The sequence below is a fragment of the Protobothrops mucrosquamatus genome, unplaced genomic scaffold (assembly GCF_001527695.2).
Source record: "Protobothrops mucrosquamatus isolate PMUCROS unplaced genomic scaffold, P.Mucros_1.0 scaffold51, whole genome shotgun sequence".
Taxonomy (NCBI): domain Eukaryota; kingdom Metazoa; phylum Chordata; class Lepidosauria; order Squamata; family Viperidae; genus Protobothrops; species Protobothrops mucrosquamatus.
The window spans coordinates 1,131,316-1,155,505 of record NW_015386432.1 but is presented as its reverse complement, the minus strand read 5'-3'; the positions used below and the strand labels follow the sequence as shown (position 1 = coordinate 1,155,505).

The 24,190-nt window shown below is 36.2% G+C and overlaps 1 protein-coding gene across 1 annotated transcript in view; it reads right to left on the bottom strand.

The window, feature by feature from the left end:
* The window catches only part of FAM155A (family with sequence similarity 155 member A), a 456,024-nt gene that overhangs the window by 367 nt on the left and 431,467 nt on the right, over positions 1 to 24,190 (bottom strand). The window contains exon 2 of the mRNA XM_015811815.1: positions 4,930 to 5,101. Coding sequence (XP_015667301.1) covers positions 4,930 to 5,101 — 172 coding nt within the window. The remainder of the gene's footprint in view (positions 1 to 4,929; positions 5,102 to 24,190) is intronic.

Sequence of the window (24,190 nt, the reverse complement as noted above, 5' to 3'; positions counted from 1 at the left end):
TTTTGCATCATGGTAAGACAGACGCAGGAAGGCAGGGAATAGACCCATATAACCTGCCCAGTAGTCAAATGTAATCTCACTTTAAATATTTAGTATCTATGGCTGTGATTACATTGCTACTCTTGTGTCATTCCAGACAACCTAAGTGGAAAAGCAGTATATAATAGGACTAATTAATGGTAACACTAATAACAACCACTCGTTATCAAATATTTAACAAAAGCTGCTCTGAACAAATTTACCAGAGAATTTTGTTCTGTACTAAGCATTATTTGACAGGGTTTTTTTTTCATAAATTTGGGACTTACAGTATATATGTCTTAATTTTCAAACTATTATAGAAAGTTTTCAGATAAATCAACAGCATAATCTAAAATGTCCCTGAAATATCATGAAAAACCAACTATAGCTTCACTTCCAAATATCTCATTATCCTGAGACAAAATTAGTTCATCAATCACTCCTCCCTTAACTAATGCAGTGTCCTCCAGCTCTTGCAACCATATCTCTCTATAATAGCCCTTATAATAAAATAATTCACATATTCCCAGCCTGGCATCTTTCAGAGATCCTGGACTGAAACTCCCCAAATTGCCAATCAAAAATTATTATTTTCTTCCTAGCATTTTCCCACAAGTGCAGATCCACATTTTCAGATCAACTAAGGATTGATCCCTTGATTGCAACAGGAATTGACTAATTGGCTTGTCACCTCAGACTTAATGAAAAGAAGAAATTCATAAATATTCTCCCAAACCATAAATACAGTAGTGGGATTCAGCCAGTTCGCACCTCTTCGGCAGAACCGGTAGCTAATTTTTTGTTGCCCAGGCCCAGAACGGACTTCTGGAAGCAGCATCTACACAGAGAACCGGTTGTTCACATATTTGATTCCCATCACTGCATAAATATCTAATGAAACTTAGGAACAACTAGTGAAATCAGATAAATAAAATGAAATCAGATAAAAAAATTGTCCTCGATCATACTCCCCAATTCTGTGATTTTTACAATTTCCTTTCTTGCCTCACCATACTATTACAAAACAATTTTAAAAGCCTTCACTCTGTAGTTATCTTATTGTTTGGTGAGTCACAGATTCATATTAGAGGTTCTTTTGTAACAGGCTCAATCCTGATTACTTAGAAATTATAGCATTGACTTGGATGCTTCTCATTCAGAACTCAGATATAATTTGTTATGCATGAAATGTTTGCTGTTCTCCACTAGATGTCCCCAGTCACCTGTTTTAAACTACAAAATACTTCCGCAATACCCCATGCATAGTTCCCAGAATTTAAAGTATAAAATTGAAATCTCCACAACGTTTTGTACGCTTTTTACAAGCAAAATAATGCTGATTGGCTCTAAGGAACATGTGACATCTATGTTTTGTTGTTTGCTGTCTAAATTCAGGAAGCAGCTTTAATTTGAAACATAGTATTTGGGTCTCTTTAAGTCAAGCTTCTACAAACACATCTCAAGATAGAGACTGTGGCTTGATACTCCTATGCTTGATGTCCCTTCCTCTTCTTTTTTTTTCTTTTTTTTTAGATTCTCTAGACTCGAGGCTCCAAGTAAATAGGATCAAGAGTCTCCAGGTCACCTTCCTTGTTGTGATCACTTTCACCAGCTGAATGATGGATTGATTAACAATGCAGAGAAACAGTTAAGATTACCACATCTTAGTCAGTGGTCAGACTAGACTGGCAGCCAACCAGAACTGATGCAGTTCAACCTTTTTAGGACCTGAAAAACTGTACAATACTTCCTCTTTGGCAGAAGAGTTTCTGCTGGGAAGATGCTGCTAAGGAGAAGACTCTTGAGAAGACTCATTCATTCATTCAGTTTTCATTTTTACAAAATACACAGAAATTAGTGAGTCATCTGGATAGCATAAAGCATTTTCCCAGCTTTTATTATCTTGGCTACTACAGCTAAACACCCTCAATAGATTCAGAAACTCATCAACGTTATGTTTTTCATTAAAATTTAGCAAGGGTGCAATACTATTATCATCTCAGGTACAATCCTACAATCTACAGAGCAGCAACCCCAGTAGTTATTGAGAACTTTTGAATGACCTCTGAAGGCGAATGACTTTTCATATGGAGAATTGCCTTGCTCTTTTAATTAAGCTGTCTCCCTGACAAGAGACCATTCTACCTAAATAACTTTCAGTATTGTTTATTTCAATAATTATTTATTTCAATAATGCAAAACAGTAGGTTACTTTTTGTCCACATACATTAAACCCTGTATTGCAAACATTTTGCCTGTGTGTTTAAGGCCTAACATCAAAGCAAAATATTTTTAAATAATTAAAGCAGGGTTTTAATGCCCAAATTCCTGGCATTCACAACCATCTTATTAGGGATGTGTTGTATGAGAAATAAATAGTAATAGGAAAAAATATTGCATTTTGAAACTACAAGTGCATTTTCTCCTCTTTAGGATTTTGCCTTCTCCAATTAAAAAGGAGAAGAGTTTTCTCTCTACCAACAATCTGAGGCTTCTTTGAGATATTTTGTTGTTCTAATCCTGTAGAAATTCAGAAAAGCTAATAGCTCACTAATTGAACGAAGTTCAAACAAAGTTCAAGTTCGTGTTTTAGAGTCTTTCACAAATTGGAACTATTGGAGACAATGGTAACTGGAACAATAAAGTAGTAGTATAATCTGGACAATGTTTTGAGTTATGTTTATTTCTACCCTCTGATATTATCAATAGAGAAGCTGCTGTACTGTTCAAAGACACTAGTGTGAACAATATCGAGAAAAATAGTGTTCCTGATAAAGAGTCATCCATGTTCTGATAGTGAAGTTTGCCTTCACTATATGATTTGTGAATTGGGATTATGAATTACTTCAAAAAGAACATCTTTGAGGTTTCACAGACAGCAAATTCCTAACACTGAGGTCCTTTTTTATTTATGGATTTCTATCCTTTATTTGACTTTGCATTATTTCACAATATATGTCAACTCAGAAATGTATTGATTGACTAGGATAGCATTTCCCAAAGAATATTTTTCAGATGCATTAGATGATATTCCCATCTCCTAAGCCATTCAGGTATTGGAGATCATGGAATTTGCAGATGGCATTAGATTAAAAGAGGTTAATTTATCATTGCTACTCAAATGCAGTCTTTCTGTCTTTCTCTTAACTTTATCTGTTCAGTTGCCCAATCAGCAAACGATGATCGTGCCAAAATATTACATGTTTGTATAATATGTATGACATAATCACAAAAATTCTGAAATTATGTAATTGTGTCAGGATATACGATACAAATTGTAAGTTGTGGAAATTGTGTCACTGAAAATCAGTACACATGAGTTAGCTTTGACCCCCTTGTCCCCTGTCGATGGGCCAGTGGTCCTAGATTTCATTTATATGAGACTCCCCTACAAGATACCATCAGTGGTGGGATTCAGCTGGTTCGCACCATTTTGGCAGAACTAATTTTTTGTTGTCCAGGCCCAGAATGGACTTCCGGAAGCGGCATCCATACAGAGAACTGGTTGTTCACAAATTTGAATCCCACCACTGGATACCATAGTATCTGGGATGAAAATTTTGGACCCTTTTGTTTAGTGAAGGTTGAATGCTTGGATTGACTAACATTACTAGCTGTAATCCTCTTGCTTCCCCAGGCACTCCAAAATAAATAAGCATGACACCCGGGCCACAAAATGTTTAATATTCCTGTTAATTCTAAAAGACTTTTATGAAGACCCAGAAACGCAGTATTAACATATAAAATTCCCTACTCAAAAAAATCCCAGTTGTAGATCTTTAAAAGTGAACAATTTATTTGCACTGCTTATTCATATTTAATTTGTCATGATATTGTAGGCATATATCAAAGTTAATAGTCATGTCAAAAGCAAGAATGAGAATGGATGCTTCATTTTCAATAATTAATTATTCTCCCAGCAGTATTAAAAACACCTAGAATTTCTGTTGTCCATATTTGTGTGTGTGTGTATGTGTGTGTGTACGTGTGCATGTTCAAGTCAGTGTTATCTCTTGGTGACTGCTTGAACTAGCCCCTGCAGCTTTCTGCCAAGATTTTTCAGAAGTGATTTTCCATTGTCTTCTTCCTAGGGCTGAGAGAGAAGGACTGGCCCAAAGTCACCCAGCTGGCTTTGTGCCTAATGTGAGACTAGAACTCAGTATCCCGGTTTCTAGCTTGATGCCTTAACCACTATACCAACAGGCTCCATACTTGAGTACAGCCCTTTGTTCTTTCAATATTTCAGTTTGTTGGCACATTTGCAAGCTCTGTGAATGTACTTGGACCAGTACACAGTATGCAGTTTAGGATGGAAGAAATGCAGCAAAGCTCAGATTCACGCAGGAAGTATTTTCTGTAGAACTGCCTGGTATTTTTAAGCTACAGTTACAAGCAGAGATGATTCTAGCATTGGTTGCACAGATGATGCAACCAATGGGGCATGATGATATTCCAAAGATACCTCTTTTGAAAAGTGAATCATACTTTTTTTTCATTCTGCACACTGAGTTTTACATCTTAGCCTCCATCAACAGCACAGGAAATTTCATTTTAACAAGCTCTTAAAAATATTGTCCAAGTGGAGGGATTCTGTACAGGTAACATAAATAGGAAGTGCTTGAGAACATGCAAGTGGAATTATCTTCCGGAAATGTTATAAAAAGAGAACAAATAAAGTGAATTGGTATCTAAGGCAGATGAGTCATGCCTAAATAGAGATGAGGAGGAGGGAAAGTGGGAAAGAGAGAAGGCAAAAGTAAAAGCTCTTGAGGATTACAGAGCAACAACATCATTCTTGTGGGATATATATTGGAGAAGGAGGTCTTGAGTGGAAAGTGGAAAGGAATTCTTAATTATATGTGGACCTCAAAAAATAACTCCAGAAAGAGCTGCTGAAATCTGCCATACCTGTACAGATGAAACTGGATAATCCTCCATAGATGACATCATCATTGTCTGGTAATATAAATGGACACCTTGTCTGAACCTCCAAACAGTATTGCTTGCAAGGAATTGTGTTGTTGCAATGAGACTGTGTGACTTCAAAATACTGGGAACAGAGCCAGGCTTTGTAGACAGTCTAAAGGAGAAGAAAAAGAAAGACAGGAAGAAAAGTAAAGAATCAGATTAATTGACAAGCCAAAGCAGCACCAGTAGAATTGTTCTTATCATTCTATTCTTATCTATCACACTTTAAAAGCTTTTCAGTAAAATAAAGCAGGAATCCTTTAGATAACACATCACTTTCTTTCTTTTCCTGAAAGTCACATGCCTTCTATCATGACTTAGTCTGTTGGCTTATTAATTCCAAGACTTAGAATGTAACATGTGGAGCACTCATTCATATTCCGTCTTCATTGGAAGGAGATTACTGGCATTTTATAATACTTGCACTTTCTACCAATATACTGGTTCGGTATAAACGAAGCAGACCTTATCAGCATTCCAACAGCCCAAAACTGCTGGTTCATATCAGGATACTGAGAGATAGTTATACTGCCCCAGACCAAGCTTTCTGTGAGTGTTTTTACTGTGCAATCACTTCATTGACAGAATTTTACCGAGAAGTCAAGAAGCCCTAGCTTTCCATCTATAACCTTCTTGTGTTTTTTCTGTCACTTCTTCAGGCTGTTTTCTTATCACCAAAAAATCCATTATGAATGAAAAGATGGTACAATGCCTTGCGATTGATAGCCCTGTCTCCATCTGTGTCAAATTCAAATTGCAATGCCCTTCGTTTCCTTCACAGGAATCTGAATTAGCTGTGTTCCTTTTTGCCACTTCTTTTCTACGGTTGGTGTTATAATTCAGATTTCTATTCCAGTTATTTCTCAGTCACACAAAAAAGTAATTATTAAGACACATCAGCTAACCCCCCCAACAAATTTCAACTTTTACCAACTTGCCAAAATTATTAAAATGGTTTGAGTTAATAAAGCTCTTTTTTATACATGGGCATGTAAGTCATTTGCAAAATTAAGAAACCAGAGAGATTTTTCTAGGAGGCAAATTAGAGGAAGAGAAAGAAACAGAATGTTCCAGTTAGAGGAAATATAATAATAATAATAATAATAATAATAATAATAATAATAATAATAATAATAATAATAATAATAATAATGATGATGATGATGATGATGATGATGATGATGATGATGATGATGATGATGATGATGATGATGATGATGATGTTGGAAGGGACCTTGGAGGTCATCGAGTCCAACCCCCTGCTCAGGCAGGAAACTCTACACCATTTCGGACAAATGGCTGTCCAGTCTTTTCTTAAAAACTTCCAGTGTTGGAGTATTCACTGCTTCTGGAGGCAGGTTGTTCCATTGGGAAATATGCTTCATAAGACTGTTCATGTATTCCAAGGGATTCTGGCAATTAGTATCCTGCCAGTCAGATGCCAAAGATTCCAAAAAGGCTCTGAGTTTGACTGCCAAATGATCTGAGGGTAGTGATGGAGGGATCATTTCCTGCAAACATATCCCAATCCAGACAAGCCTTTCTGAAGCCCCACATTTCCACTTCTCTTTTTTCAGTTCAAGAGAGCTGTAAATCATACTGCCTTAAAATGTGGCTTCCATAGTGATGCTAACTAGGAAATATCTGAGTGGAAAGTAAAGAACTGAAGCAGCTAGGATTTTATATAGTAATAGCAGAGAAGAAAAAGATGGCTTGCTGCCTTGGTGCCTCTCATAAATACTCATTGTTTAGACACACATCTTTTCTGCCCTTGTATCCTGCAAATAATTCCTTGAATAAATAAATCCAAAGTCCACAATCTATCAAGGAGCATGGAAAATATTTAAACCTTAAACGTTTAATAAATACCATTATAGCTAAAACAGTTACCTCTGCCTATAACAGTTTTACTGGCTAAAGGTAAGTCACAAATATTCACAGAAGTTGGTGCTAGTTACCTCCTAGTAAGGTCTAGCCTAGGCTAAAACAGTTAAAAGGAATAGAGGACAGGTTTAGATCTCCTACATAAATATATAATATTTTAATTGCTGGAGCATCTAAATCAAACATGAGTTGCTTATAAACATGGCATTGCATTTTATATCCAAGATTCTGATTCCCAATATTTCAAGTCATAACATTTCTTAAGGCTATATAAATCTGCTCTTTAATAACTAATTTGTATATAGTGGTTATGATATAGAAATTCATTGTGTTTGCATTGATTAAAAGTTTAGAATGTCCTACACTCTGATTGTGGCCCTAACCAAGTTTTATAGTTCTCAGCGTGCGTATGGATTACAAGGTAAATTGCTGGTGGGAGATGAATTTTCTGTAAAGTTCACAATGTACTAGACTTAAGGCTGCAACATTTTGCCTTCAGTGCAAAAATCTGTAAGAATCCTTTGTGTTCAGTTGATTGAGTATACTTATAACCTTCCTGCTAATACCTTTTTATTCCAATGTCCATGTATACAAATCCAGATCTATATGTCTGTGTGACAGCCTGATAATCCTTGCATAATCTGAGTACTTTCCATATTTTGTTAAATTCTGTTTCTCTCACGAAGGCGAGACAGAAGCACCTGTTGGCTTTTCTATATGCTGCACCTTTCCATAGAAGCCTATGAAGAGCCAAGAACCCCTAAAAGACTGTATCAAGCAATGAGCTGAACTCTGATTGCGACTTGCTCTTATATTTTATATTCAGAAAAGCTGCTTTGTTTTTATTTTAAATGGTAGAATGCAAAGAATTAAATAAATGAAAACTTTGTCTAACAAAAGATAAAGCACAACTGTAAATGTCAAAAAATATAGGCTTTAATTAAAAGATGAAATAGTTCACCTTCCCAATAAGTAGAATAAGGACCCTTTAAACAGAGTCTGGAAAAGGACAACTTCTTTTCTAGCATGTGAATAACAACAATTTAAGCATTTTTCTAAGCAAGTTTCTTCTACCATGAATTATAAAAGAACAATTATAGAACATGTTTTTCTCCTTCTAATTGTGGCTTTTCTCAATCAGACAATAAGTTAAAGAAGGAGATGAAAAATGAAGGTTGAAAATTCAGTTGCTTGAAATTTTCAGGGCAATTTCCTAGAAACTCTGTGCCATTTAAATGTATTTTATTTTTATCTGTTCTAGTTTTCTGTCAGTTAATTTATAGAGCTATCTTCTGTTTATTTATAGTGGCAACAGATAGTAACAAAGTTGCTAGGCAACCATTAAAAAACAATATTCCTAAACTGTGATTTCTGACTTTCCCTTGGATTTTAAATCATTATATTTTGAAGGGAAAATATTGCCACTAGAATTATTTGCATAATGAAAAATTATATGTTGCTGTTATTTTTAATTATTTACATGTAAAAGTGAAAGTTCTACTGCTTCATTTCTGGAATAATCTTTTTTATTATACAGGGTCCAAAACAAATTTTATATCCTTTTGCTTTTTTCAATGCTTTCAATCTTATTTCTTATTTTATCCTGTAGATAAAATACAAATATGAAATAGGCTGTTCCTGTTCAATTGGGCTCCACCATAGCAAATAGTAACAAAGCAAAATGCTAAATGATTTAGAAATTCCACAAGCAAAAAGTGATGGTGCTAATTCCACAGCTGCCATCTTCTCAATGTAGGGTTTCTTGTTTTATTTCTACTATATGAAATTCTTACTGAAATGTATTGTCATTGTTGAGCAGATAATACTTATTTCAGTGTCATCTAAAGAAAAACTGGATTTCCTTAATGCACCTGGTAATTTCAGTGTGAGAAGATAATTCTCATAATTGTGATATTATTACTTGTTCTTTTTCACTTTGATATACTTAAATGTCTATTCTGAACTATTCTAGCTTTCTCCATCCTGATGTCTTTCATTGTGTTAGACTGCACCTTTTGGCAATTTTCCCTTTATGCTCCTAACTGATAAACATACCAGAGTTTTTACTTTATTATTACAGCTTACAATTACTGTTTTCATAGATTTGCCTGGGTTTTTCTTGATAGTTTCTAGATTCAGTTGGTGGGGTCAGAAAGCACAATGCTCATGTGCACATACACACGTAACAAAAAGGTGGACCTTTGATCATGCCCGCATGATTTTTTCTGACCACACCATGTAGACATCCCTGAACCTGGCAATTTCCAATTGATGTCAATCTCAGATGGCACCAGATATACATACAGTACATATGTCTTTCGGATTTGGGTCTTTACATGCAGTTTAGTTTCAGATATCTCATTATCTTACAGTGGTTAAAAAAAACATGACCATAACATTTTTGTTTATCAGTACAATATGGTAGAATTTAATTTAGTAAAAATATAAAAGCCACAATAATAAATAACATAAAAACAAAAATACTAACACTGGCAAAGGGAAGCCCTAGATCTGGCAGCATAACCAGTTCTTGAGGGCCTTCCAAATATTAGAAGGGATGGGGCTGACCTTAATTTCAGGGGGAAGTTACCTGCCAGATTTATAGAATTATGGATTACTCTTAGCTTGCTGCCTCAGTTGTTCACTATGCAACATTGGCATAAAAATTATAAGAAGATACATAACAATATTAGGCACACACATTATGACATACAGAGACAGATGATCAAAAATCACAGTAAAGAACAACATAATCATTAATACATTATAATCAGACAGATAAATTAGTAGTGAATTTATTTTTTAAAAGAAAATTGTGTTTTGCAAAAAAAATGTAGAAATATATTGGGAATGAGACAAAACAGGAAGAAAAAAGAATGGAAGAAAAGAAATGGTCAGTTATTAAGGAATAAAAATAAATGGCTAGAAAAATATTTTATGAGTACATCTCACAACATAATCTGTAATGCATAAGTCATCTAGTAACCGAGATGCATACAAAAAGATCAATCAAACAACGCCCCATCAGTTTGCTATTTTGCTTTGTTTTTTGCACAGCCTTCACCCCTGATAATGTTGTGGAACCCTAAAGAAACAAAAGAGAATCGTGATTTATTGGCATCCAGATTCAGAATTAACCCATTCAGTCTACCCCAGGAAAACCTGTTTTGTATTACCTTGATCTTCTTTAGGAACTTGGATTGATTAAATCCAATGCACACCCATAATTCAGAACATCTATGATGATTGTTATTCCAATGCCAAGTTTTTCTTTAAATTGCCATTTTAGAATAATGAGGAACTCATAAATATTTTAGAGGTTTCAGTGTTCTGATGCAAAAATGCCATGTTTAGCTGAAGTTTTGAGGTGTTAATGCTTTTCTTTTAAGCAATCAGTTCTCTCAATTTCTCATGTGCTGACATGTTTACTGGTGATGTTGACAGCCATCTAATTGGCTCAGACTAAAGAATAGCTGTTGCATTTGTCCAAACATAATTGGCAACGTAAGCTTATTACATTTATTGCCTTGTTTTGTTATGGCCTCAGTCAACCTTCCCCAGTAGATACTGTCAGTATGTATCTTGGCTTTGCAATCCGCAGAATATTGAGCTATTATGGACTCTGGTCACACTGGTTTGAAGTTGCGACCCCCAACTCTTCAAGTTGGCCCCCACCCTGGATTAGGATTGTCTCAAATAACAGTACATTTATAACTTCACTTGAAACATTTCCTCCTAAGGTAATACTTTATTACAAGACTTCCAGTTTTGTGCAGTAGCACCCAGTTGCAGGATTGCAGATCTCTGGACCCCTGCGGCTAATTTCACCCTGCCAGGGCACCCTAAATGGGTCTAAGTCACCCCGGAGAGGCAGCAAAGAAAAGAAGGGTGCCCCAGCTATTCTGGAATGACAGCAATCATTCTGTTCAATTCGGGGAAAGCCTTCTAACCCGACAGGAGAAAGGCTGGCTACACTTCACTGACCAGCCCAAGCTACTTGCAGCCCAAGTCCAAAGGCACTAGCTAGCACAACAGTGAACTGCATGCTTGAAACTGAGTGAGGAATTTGATCTTCTCTCTCCTATTTTATACCTAATTTGCTGGAAAAGATCCCCAAGAAGCAAAAAGCCTCCCAAAGTGAGAAGAGAGGTCCATAGATGGAAGCAGCAAATTAAACTTAGATGGGGGGAAAATACAAAATACCACAGTTTGGATAAATTTGAAAATTAAGAAAATTGCTAAAACTTTATACCTGAAAAAGTATTAATGGAATTAATCAAACTGCCGGCCCACGGGCCGGACACATCATCCAGAAGCCATGCCCACCCCATTGCTGGCAATGGCAAAACCGTTGTCAATGCTGCTAACATCGGATGTTCTTGCTTGACAATATATAAAGATGCAGACATTTCCTATTTAACCTGTTGTCAACGCTGCTAATATTGAATATCCTTGCTTTGACAAAATATGCAGAACTGTCTGGTATTTTTAGAGTTAATTCAGATGACGTTGGGTGGAGAGGAGAAAGAATGTGTAGAGAATAATTATGCGGGCTTCAGAACGGAAGTGAACCTTTGCCCCCCAGGCTAATTGGAGAACGTGAATTATGACAGCAAAATAAGGGAGGGAAAATGCTAGCAAAATAACTGCTCTGGGGTGGAGATTTCAGATCTTGGCATCCTTAGCTTGCCGTGCCGACATTTTGTAACATGATTAAAGACATTTTAGGATAAACAATGCCTGGAAGTTCTTTGAAGTGTTTCATTAGTCGGAACCATGACATCATGCCAGTCAGTTCTACATATTTTGTCAAAGCAAGAATATTCAATATTAGCAGCGTTGACACCTGTGTATTACTTTTAGAGTTAAAAGAGTTGGTGCTGGAGGGGAGGAAGAAGAATGTGCTGGGGACTAGTTAGCCATAACAATATCTCAGTAGAGTATTCTTCAGGGATAGTTGTAATAAGAGCAGATAACGAGAGGGAAAGTTCACACTTCAAACTAATTGGAGAATGTGATTAATGACTGTTAAATGAAGGAGTGAGTTATGCTTTGATACTGTGTTGGGGGAGGAGAATTCAGATTTTGGCTTCACTATGTACGTGCCGAAGCTATGTTGCAAATTAAAGATTCTTTAAGGTAAACAATGCCTCAAAGTTCTTTGAAGAGCTTCTTCTTTTGGAACCATGACAACCGTCCCGATACGTTGCGCAATGTCACGTGACGTCACAAGTGTGACATGTCTGGTTTAAACCAAAACAATCCTAATGATTTGTCCTTCCCAATGGATGTGTGCATATGCCATATGTATATATGAGTACATGGATTCATGTCTTTGTCCATGAATTTGAATTCACTCCCTCACACATACCAACTAGGACTGTGAATGTTACAAAAGTGTTTCAGAAGAAATTCTCCACAAGCATTTCTTGTATAAACATGATCTTTGCTATATATTAAAGAATCTAATTTAGTTTTAAAAAAGAACAAAGCTTTAAGATCTTAATTTTAATTCATGGATTCATTAGACTAGTGGTATCTTTTTTCTGCCTCTTTTGCCATTTGAAAAGAGTCATGATTGTTAAGTAGCAAAGAGAAGTTATACTTGTTCATCACACAAGGGTGTAAAGAATGGAGTTAAAAGGGAGAAATTCACAACTGGATGGAGATGGGTAAGGGACAGGGACTGAGCTGGGAGGAAAAAAAAAAGCAGCTATAAAATGAGAAGGAAGAGAAGGAGGAAAAAGAAAACTGAAGATGGAAGGAACAAAAGAGAACAAAAAGTTGTTTACATGTTAGATACAGGATTAAACTAACCAGACAGAGCCCATCTGCTCCTGAGTATCTGCTAATCTTGACTAACCTTCAGAGACATCTAAACTTTTCAGGAACTATTTTGTTCCTCCTCATGTAAGATCAAATATAACCGAGCTTCCTGTCAAATAAATATCATAACACAAAGCGTAGCATGATAAAGGGTAGCTGAATATCTACACCTGTTGCTTCTTTGTTATTTATTAAAGTTTTTCCTTTAAATGGTTCTTAAAGCCAGTTTTTAAACTGTTTTTTGTGGGATCCTGATTTCTATTTTCAATTATTAATCTTATCATAATACCCAAATAATAAAAACTATATAGTAATATTTTGCATATATTCCTTTTTGAGTTGGTAGTTACTTCAGTATAATCCTATTATATCAAACAGAATAGAATAGCAATATAATGCAACATTAAAATTAAGTGTTCCTAATTGCAAAAGAAAAAAAGCCTAGAAAATGATATAATAAACAGATAATTTTTAACAATTGATCAATTTGCCACATTGTTCATAAAGCACAATCAACTTTAAAAACATAAAGATATGTTAATTTTCCTGTGTAATATTTATAATATACAGAGTACATTTTATGTTCTTAAAGTAATAAATTGTCGTAAAATGTGCTCAAAAGACAATGGGATGCTGCAAGCAGTTACTGAGTGCCCAAAGTGGAGACAAGTGAACAAGGCACAACCGTCAGAACTTCAGATCTGAATTGTAAGTTTCCTTTTTCAGGTAGGTTCTAACTTTGAAAGGCTGCTAAGTGCCCATTTGTAAGCTGAAGACCACCTGTATTTATAAGAAGAAAATATTCAATCATCCTAGAGAATGTGAGCATCAATGCTCTTGTTGTTTAAGATTTTCTTCCAGATTAATGTGCTGTGATATGTTCTTACAACTTACTTTTAACCAGTGATGCTAACCCTTCCTGAATACCAATTCTTAAATACGAGCCAGGAGGAGTGTTATGTTGACTTTGTGTCATACTGACTGTACAAGGGACAATTCAAAGACACTCTAAATACAGCGCATAAGACTTCTTTCATGTTTCCTCTTCTTTTTATCTGCCTCTCTTCTCTATTTATAGCTGTTAAAACATGACAAGGCAAGGTTGTAAAAGGCACTGTAAGTCAAACTACGAGGATAGAAAGAGACTTTCAGAGAATTCACATTGAATTTTGGTCTCTAATGCGGAATTGTTGCCTATCCAAACTATGATGTACCATCTACGGGTTTGATTCAAGTCATTAACAGTTGTAGAAAATCGATTTTAAGGAACTGCATGGCAAAGAAATCTGACAGACTTTTTAAAACAGGATTTGGGGGGAAAAAGAGTAAAAATTGTAATAAAAGTGCAATTGGAAAATAAAGCATATGGTATTTCTTGAGGGGAGAAAAGAGTCTTCATCACAGTTCAAACAGCATGATTTGGTATATATCAATGAAAATAAAGTTAATCATAAATGATCAACATGTGGGATCTGAACAAGACAAAGATGCCTTGTATGTAGCAGAAACATACTGGAAGCTGAGACTAATGTGTGTCTAAGCACAGCTTATTTTGTAAGGATGAATTTCCTTCTTTCTTTGCAGGAATGACAGTGCCCACCTGAGGAAAGCCAAAAGAATTGTTATATTAATTTTGTGATAAATATTCTAGAACCTGTGTAAGCATTTCCCAAGGGACAGGCTGAGTACTTCCACTTTAATAACTGAGGTGTTACATTTACTGCCTTTGGGATGCCTAAGATTGCTTGTGTGGTTGCATTCTGTACCAACTGAAGCTTCTGAATACTTTTTAAGGATAGCCCCACTTAAGCACATTGCAATAGTCCAAATGGGAGATGATCAGGGCATGAATGGAAAGCATCCCTATCCAGGAAAGTGCTATAAATCCAATGCATCTCCTGGCTGCAGGTAGCAATGGAATCACTCCTGGCATAGGGTCAACATTGGATGGGCTTATGATTATGCTATAGCAACCCTATCAGTTATGTGGAGACAGTAGGAAAAAGAGAGCAATGGCAAGCTTTTTATTCACATATGTTCTCTAATGAAATGATTAATTTCAATGCCCATAAACATGTTTTCACTACCTACTTCCAACTACAGGTAGTCCTTGACTTACAACAGTTCATTTAGTGACTGTCTAAAGTTACAACAGCACTGGAAAAAGTGACATGACTATTTTTTCACATTTATGACCATTATAACATCCCAATGGTCATGTGATCAAAATTCAGAGGCTTGGCAACTGATTCATAGTTATGATGGTTGCAGTGCCTTGGGTCACTTGATCACCTTTTGTGAACTTCTGACAAGCAAAGTCAATGGGAAAGCCAGATTCACTTAACAACTGTATTCCTATCTTAACACTTAACGTAAATCACTTAACAACTATGACAAGAAAGGTCATAAAATGGAACAAAATTCACTTAACAAATGTTTCACTTAGAAACAGACATTTTGGATTCAGTTGTGATCATAAGTTGAGGACTACTTGTACTACAGTATTTTCTTTTTCTGTGTGTTAACCACAAACAACAAAAATTATGAATTAAAAGCTTTCAGCACTATTTTCTTACCTGCTCTCCAGTTTTCCAATTTGACTTAAGTATTCACATCTAATGTGAAAAAGTAAAATCTTTTCTCTTTTGGACAACCACAGATTTCCTCCACAGGTCCTCCTGTCATTTTGAAGGCTTCAAAGGGAAGGTCAGATTCAAATGTAGCCAATCTGAAGAATTTATTGCATTAAATTCTATACGCTACATTAAATGAAGCCATTATAGTGAATACATATTATGTTCTGGGCATTTGTTATGGATTTCCTGCTGTTTTATAGATAGGCTACTTTTAGTTTAATACAGAAATATTTGGGATTCTGTGTTATTGCATATAAATGATTTTTTATAGATTATAAAAATAATTATATTATTACTTGAATTACTAGATACTGTAATAAAACAATCACAAAATTATATGATCTGTTAAAATGAGAATAAAGATTATTATTTATTATTTATTATTATCCTAATTTAACAGTAGATCATCAGAGTTTGGCACTTACTAAAATTTTATGAAAAACTATTTTCTCATCAGCAATAAACAACAACACTTCCAACTACAATGCCAGTGAATTCACCACTCTATCTGATTTCTAAGGCTATTGCTTTTGTATATGGATAAATCTGACACACAAAGCTAAGCATTCATTAGTAGTTGAACAAATCTTGAGGCCTCCACGTGCCACTTATCTTAAATGTACATTTACACTTATAAGAAATCATTAAGAGGGGCAACATGATAACAGTGTCAAACGGGGTCAAACTATTTTCCAAAACACTGGAAGGTAAGGCAAGAAGCAATGGATGGAAACTAAACAAGGAAAGAAGCAATCTAGAACTAAGGAGAAGTTTTTTGACAATAAGAACAATAAACTAGCAAAACATCTTCCTTCAGAAGTTGTGGGTGCTCCATCATTAGAGGCTTTTAAAAAGAAACTGGACAGCCATTTGTCTGAAATGGTACAGGGTCTCCTACTAAAGTAGTCCAGCAGGGAGTTGGACTAGAAGACCTCCAAGATCCCTTCCAACCCTTCCAACTCTGTTATTTTGTTCTGTTCCGTTAGTAAGTTGAAAAAAAAATCTGAAAAGAAGTCATCAGTGGCAACCACTTCTATACTGCTTTCTAAAAACAGATATAAAATGTATCCCTTTAAGTGACCACTGAAAGCTAACTCAAACTTGTTGGATCTATAGCAACGCCTTCTTTTCTTCCTTCCTTCCTTCCTCCCTCCCTCCCTCTCTCCCTCCCTCCCTCCCTCCCTCCTTCCTTTCCATCTATCCATCCATCCACAGGTTGAGTGCAATGAAATATTTATCTACAGAGCTATCCTGAAGGACAACACTTATGAAATTATTGAGGGCCTTCTAATACTGTATTTTAATTGAGGTCTACCTCCTTCAATCTCTATGAAACAAGGTAGAAGTAAAATGTCAGTATCATTTGATTTTTATAACATTAAGTTCAATTAGGATTTTTAAACCTGAGTATTAAATCTAGAAGCTCCTTCCCCCAAATCCTTATGTTGCTATGCATAGCAAAGTCCTCACCATATTTTATATTTATATTAACTCTGATGCAAATAGAACTTTCCTGTACCTCAAGAGATTATGTACCTCAGCTGTGCTATGGTAATGTGCTCAGAAGCTCATGTGCATAATGAGAAGAGTCAGAATGGGCCAGGAGAATATTTCAAGAATCCATTTGTTGCTGCAAATTCTTAAAACAATGCTGAATCTTTGAATTTCTGAATGTGGGATATATAATAACTGTTGATATAAACAGCGTATACAACATTTATCACTTCCTCTGTGAGGATTGTCTATAGAATGCATAGTTTTCTAACTTCCTACAAAATTAAATATTAACTACATGATAAGGATTTATGGGAAATACAGAATGAATAAATATTACCTATTTTTCAGTTTTTCCCTATTGCTGGAAAATAAATGCATTGTTTTCCAATGGTTAAATAGGAAAAGTATATTAAATAATATTTCCTCGCATGAATGCATATGCCTGAGGATACATTGCTAGCAATAGATAGTTATCATTTTAAAACAAACCTTCAAAATATAATTTCATTTTGGGAGGGAGAAGATGATATTTTCTTTTGCCAGTTTAACTATCAATTCTCATTATCATTTGGCTTCTACCATATTTTAATATGCCTTGCATTTTGTAGCAACCCAATTCTGCTCAGATGTAAATAACCAGTAAAAATATTACAGCAAATCTCAAACAATCTTCTGCAGCCTAGTGCCTTCAGATATGGTGAGCCTCTAATTTCCACAATTTCCAGCTAACTAAACACCAAAGGAACTTTAATAGGAAATCTGGTCTAGAATATTCATGAGCCAACTAAGTCACCATATAAGGACCTGTTACATTCATATTAACTTTTGACAAACAAGTATTTGTAGAGTTAAACCAAATGATCCCATTTGATAAAATTGCATTTTATATAACAGTATTCTTGATACACAAACAGTACGTGATCAGTGTCAAAGGATTTCATTCTATTATAAAAACTAAAATTAGTTATTAAATTGGCATGCAATTTTACATTTGCTGTGTATTATCTTTTAAACATTATCTTACATATGGAGTTCATGTATGTGATATAACAAAATATGTACAAGCTGTCAGGGTCTATATTTGGGAAAGGATTTGTGAGGGAAAAAAGTGATTGCCAGTTTACTCATGTGATACATAAAGTGAGAATATAAGAAGCTAAAAGTTAAAACAACTATAATAAACTCCTACGTGATCAGTCATCTTGAAACAATGCCTCTTATCAGGCCTGGTGGAGATTTCATGAGCATATCATTTTTGTTTCCTCAGACTTTTATTAGTAATAGATGTTGTTGATTTCAAAGTTTATTGATATTTATCACTTTGACTTTTTGGGTGCTGCTAAATCTGCCCATTTGAATATCTGGATAAAATCTATTGTTGCTCATTCTTTAAAATTTCCATCTTATTGATTACTGTGGATTGTTTTGACATGGCTCATTTCTTTTTTAGAAAGAAAAAGAAATTGTTCCCATTGAGCTTCATTTAAATAAACATTCTCTTGATTTTATCTTTTCTTCCCTCAAAACTGTCAAAACTTTATTTTTTGGTTTCTGAATTTGCAAAGTGATTTCTGTGGGAATGAAAGAGGCTTCTTCAATAACACTGGACTATGCCAGCACAAAGGAACTGAACTACTGACATCTTATTTGCATTTGGCTCACCAAGACAGCAGATAGAATAAATGCAGGGACCTGAAAAACTGTCCTCAAGAGGCAAATCAATTCCCCCTTTCTCTTCTTTTCAAATTTCCAGCAGCAACCAAAGAAATTGCAATTGTAAACCCACAAATTATCTGTTATCCTGCTGTTTATTCATGCTTTATTCTGAAATTTCACTTACGACAACCACCAATTATGCGTGTCTATAGGCAGCTTATAAATATTTTGCAATTTTTTTCTTTCCATCCTACCTTTTCTTTCAGGTAAGTATACTTATACACCCACCTCCTCCCCTTTTTCTCCTACAACAATCACCATGTGAGTTAAGTTGGACTGAGAGAGAGGGACTGGCCCATAGTCATCACCTGGTGGAGTTCCAGTGCTAAGGGGTGCCTTGAACCTGGCCATTCCATACCTTAACCATTTTTAGCTAAAATTCCTAAAAGACCTGAATCAAAAGAAATGTTAAGCAACCTTTTAAATTATAACGAAACTGCTACAATCTCAGCTCCAATGGCACATTGTTCTTTTGCCTGGCCTGCACTAAGAGGAAGCGTTCTTAAAGCACAGGTGTCAAACTCGGTTGTGTTACTTGATGTATCATGATGTATCACGATGTTTTTTCTTTGCGGAACTGGGGTGGGTGTGGCCTGCATATGACAAATCCGGTCACCAGTTTGACACCCCTGTCTTAAAGGTTCAGTTGAAGGTTGCAATCTATGGAAGTAAGGGATTGGTCTGAAAAGAGAGTTGGAGAAACAAACCAGAAAAAGTCACTTCCCTTGAGGTAAAATAAGGTTTTGAAGTCAGTTTCTGTTTGTTTGTTTGTTTGTTTGTTTGTTTGTTTTAATATGCTAGGATGCTTTGGGGATTATGATATTTTGGATATATCTGCCAGCTATTTCTATTAAGAGTTTATTGTCCTTTCTAAGCTATTTGAATCTCAATCCCCAATCAAGTGGATCTCCCTATACCATTTAATCAGAGTCTTATGTTTAAAGGGATCTTATCAACAAAATGCATTATTCCATCCAATTGTAACTGTCTTGGGCAGAAAAGTTATTTTTAAATAACAAAATGAATGCCTTGTTTTCATCTCCTGAAAAGAGACAGGGTTGCTAACCTCTGGCCCTATGCCTCAATGCTACTATGATCAGACACAAAAATGTTCATTTTTCTTCGTTCACTGGCATTATTGTCACCATAATGATTACTGAGCCACTTTATGTGTGTATAAGTGCTCAGGCAATGAAGTTGCATCTCTTTCACAATCTAGTGTGAAAAAAGGAGAAACCAGGGCAAAGAATTTTCCTTTCTCTAGGAAGATGGGTGATGGCAGCAGGAAATATTATGGGCAACCAATAATGAGAAGCTAAGTGAAAGCGAAGGGCTCAATGATAAGATTAAGAAGGTCAAAACTTCCCGCTCTCTGCTGATATATCTTAGAGCAGCGGTCTACAACCTTTCCGGCTTGGCAATTGCTGGGGGGGGGAGGAGAAAGAAGGGATGGTTCCATGTGAGTGAGCCTTTATGTGCAAGTATAAGCTGCTCACGCGAGTGGACCTGCACACATGATTGCCCGCCTCTCATGTGATTGGAGCTGCAAGCACATGTGTGCTTGCCTGATACTTCCGCGGACTGGTTCCAAACAGGGGGTTGGGGACCCCTGTCTTATAGGGTATCTCTTCTCCGGAATTTTTTTTTACAGATGTTGCAGTAATCAAGACTAGAAGTCCCTGGTGCTTATCTTTCTTCCAAATGAAGCTGATAAAAGCTGCTATCCCTACCAACATAATATGGCTATCTAGTATGAATATTGGCTCAAGGAGTTCCCCACAAACTATAAGCTTGATTTATACAGTTTGTATAGTTTATACAAACTATAAGCTTGATTTAGATCACGTGTATCTCCAAAACTCTGAAGACTGGGGCCTAAAAACTGCATAACAAAAAAAACTTTTTGGCAACAGAGCTAGTTGCAACTTCCATTTCACTGAGGCAAGAATGGCAAAGTTAGAGGACCAAGATTCGTATACAAAGAAGTTCAACAAAGTTTACCTTACAGTTACCAAGGACCTCAGCTGCTAGAAAGCTATTTATGATGAGAAAAAGAAAAGCTCTGGACAAATCTCTCTTGATGCCTATTTCAAGGTAAAATATATACCATATACTAAGACAGTTGACTAACACTTACTGAATAAGAACCATATGTATTTGCTCCAACTTACCTACAAATTCAACTTAAGAAATATTTAAAATCAGATGTTATTCATAACCTATACAGGATTTCCTGTATATATGTAGGTGAAAATAAAGTCTGAATCCTAATTTAGTACCTAACTGGCAACAACTGCAGATGTTTTCCTACAATTATGGTGGGTATGTAATTTCACTTGGCTGCTGCATTCTGATTAGCTGCAATTTCCTACTTGATGCCCAACTATGATAACTGTGCCTCTGAGCATGCCCAATAAATCAGCATTGTCCAACTCTGTCTTACAGAGTTTTTACAGTTTCACAGCAAGCTGATCTGACATTTGCAATATTATTGCCTTGTCTTGGAAACCAACATTTCTTAATGGGCATGGAATGAGAAAACAAGAACATCAGACAGAAAGTCATTTTTCCTTCCTGAAAATCTGTTTTAGGAAATGAGTCATTCATTCCTTGCTGAGTCAGTGGGATTATAACTGTGCTGAACTGCCATGATATTACCACCTTAGCAACACAAAACAATGGAGGAGCCATTTGGAAATATGTATTATTTGAAGCCTGTGCTAAATTAAACAAAACACTTTATCTCTACTGAAATTAGAGGTTAAGTCTTGATGGTGGGCTGTTTTCACCATGCTCTTGAATAAATTTCTAGCTTTATTATACTATTTTTGTGATGGGTTGTTTTTTTTTAGAGCTGCAGGAGATTTTAATGGCTATGCAAAGTGAAAAAAAATTAGACTCTCTTTGATTTAATAGCGGGTTTTAGTTCAGTTTATTTCTGTTGCTGGAGATGTTTGTTTATAGTCTCAGTACAGATTCTCCTTGTAGAAGATAGTTTCCATAAGCATCAAAGTCAGCTAACAGATCCAGTGTTGACAGGGCTGTGATACTCAGCACAGCAACAAACTGTCAACTGTATCCACAGAAATCGTATGCTATGATGACAGTTGAGGAGGAGAAAGCAAAATGTCAAATACATTTTCTTTTACAATCAGCTGTTTAGCTGACCTGGTCTTTACTAATAATGACTTTGATGTTGGCAAACTCCCATGCACTTGCTTTTGAAATTGCTCTTGCCAGGTATCTACAGAACTGGGAAAACTTTACACTGAGTTGCAATGCTTGTTTCCAACTTAGGTTCCAAATTCCTTTACACTCTGCTAATCAGTACTCAAATCGGTTCTCAAGCACTGTTAATTTTCGTTCCTAATGGAAATGGTGATTGATGGGCAAAATGCCAAATAGTCAGGTCATATGAATGGTAATCTATATCAAGAAAAAATACTCTCCTTTTCTTGTTTCATTTATTCCCAATAAATATTGGAAATATACAGTGCTTCCAGCTGCTGTCAAAGTGTAAAGATTTTTTTAATTCTTTGTGGCTTGGAACTATTCAGTATTAGTATTGTTTTCCTAATTATACTAACATTTTAACTGCAAGATTAAATAACACTAAATGGAACAAAAAAGCTAAAGAGATGGCACCATCTGCCTGCTCACCCATTTTCACAAGGGCCCACAAATAATCAAGGGGCTATTCCTTAGATACCCAACTGAATCCTTACCTGATCTATTCATATTCTAAATATGGGAGTCACCAAGTACCTATTGGGAGAAATCTTCTATAACCTCTATTGTTAGATAGGCACAGCACATATTTGGAATTAAGAAGGAACGCTAGATGAAGAATATGTCAAAGGAAGTTGAGATATCTGCTGAATCTACCAAATATCTACCAAACAAGAAAAAAGTTAAGGAAATGAATGGCCCACTAGTGGGGGAAAGTGGCAAGAAGGTGACAAGCAACAAGAAAAAGCAGAACTATTTAACTCATTTTTTGCATCTGTCTTTACACAAAGGGAAAAAACAGTTCAACCTATCAAAAACAGTACCATAAAAAACAGATTAGAAACACAAGTTAAGATAGGCAAGAAAATGGTAAGTGCGTACCTGTCCAGCCTAGATGAGTTCAAATCATCAGGACCAGATGGATTACACCCGAAGGTTCTCAAGGAACTGGCAGATGTGATCTCAGAACCACTGAACTGGGGAACTACCGGAGGACTGGGAAAGAGCTGATGTAGTTCCCATCTTCAAAAAAGGGAAAAAAATAGATCCAGGAAACTACAGACCTATCAACCTGACCTCAATACCTGGGAAAATTCTGGAAAAGATAATCAAACAACGAATCAGCGAACACCTAGAGGCAAACAAAGTCATTACTAAAAGCCAACGTGGGTTTGTCAAAAACAGATTATGCCAGACAAATCTTATTGCATTCTTTGACCAAGTGACAAAATTAGTGGACCAGAGGAATGCTGTGGATATAATTTACTTGGACTTCAGTAAGGCATTTGATAAAGTAGATCACAACCTACTACTTGATAAGATAGAAAAATGTGGGTTAGATAGCATCACTACCAGATGGATTCGTAGCTGGCTGATCGGCCGTACTCAGCGTGTGGTCCTCAATGGAACTGCATCTACATGGAGGGAAGTGTGTAGGGAGTGCCCCAGGGCTCTGTTCTAGGCCCAGTGCTCTTCAACATCTTCATCAATTATTTGGATGAGGGGATAGATGGGGAACTCATCAAATTTGCAGACGACACCAAGCTGGCAGGAATAGCCAACACTCCAGAAGATAGGCTTACGAGACAGGAAATTCAATGGTGAAAAAAGTAAGGTTCTACATTTAGGCAAGAAAAACCAAATGTAGAGGTATAGTATAGGTGGTACCTTGCTCAATAGTAACTGTGAGAGGGACCTCGGAGTCCTAGTGGACAATCACTTAAATATGAGCCAGCAGTGTGCTGCAGCTGCCAAAAAAGCCAACACAGTGGTAGGCTGCATTAACAGAGGGATAGAATCAAGATCATGTGAAGTATTAATACCACTTTACAATGCCTTGGTAAGGCCACACTTGGAATACTGCATCCAGTTTTGGTCACCACAACGTAAAAAAGATGTTGAGACTCTAGAAAGAGTACAGAGAAGAGCAACAAAGATGATTAGGGGACTGGAGGCTAAAACATATAAGGAACGGTTGCTGGAATTGAGTATGTCTAGTTTAATGAAGAGAAGGACGAGGGGGGACATGATAGCTGTGTTCCAATATCTCAGGGGTTGCCACAAAGAAGCGGGAGTCAAACTATTCTCCAAAGCACCTGAAGGCAGAAGAAGAAGCAACGGATGGAAACTAATCAAGGAGAGAAGCAACCTAGAACTAAGGAGAAGCTTCCTGACAGTTAGAACAATTAAACAGTGGAACAACCTGCCTCCAGAAGCGGTGAATACTCCAACACTGGAAGTTTTTAAGAAGAGACTGGACAGCCATTTGTCTGAAATGGTATAGGGTTTCCTGCCTGAGCAGGGGGTTGGACTAGATGACCTCCAAGGTACCTTCCAACATCATCATCATCATTACCAATCATCATCATCATCATCGTTGTTGTTGTTGTTGTTATTGTTATCTGAGATAAAGT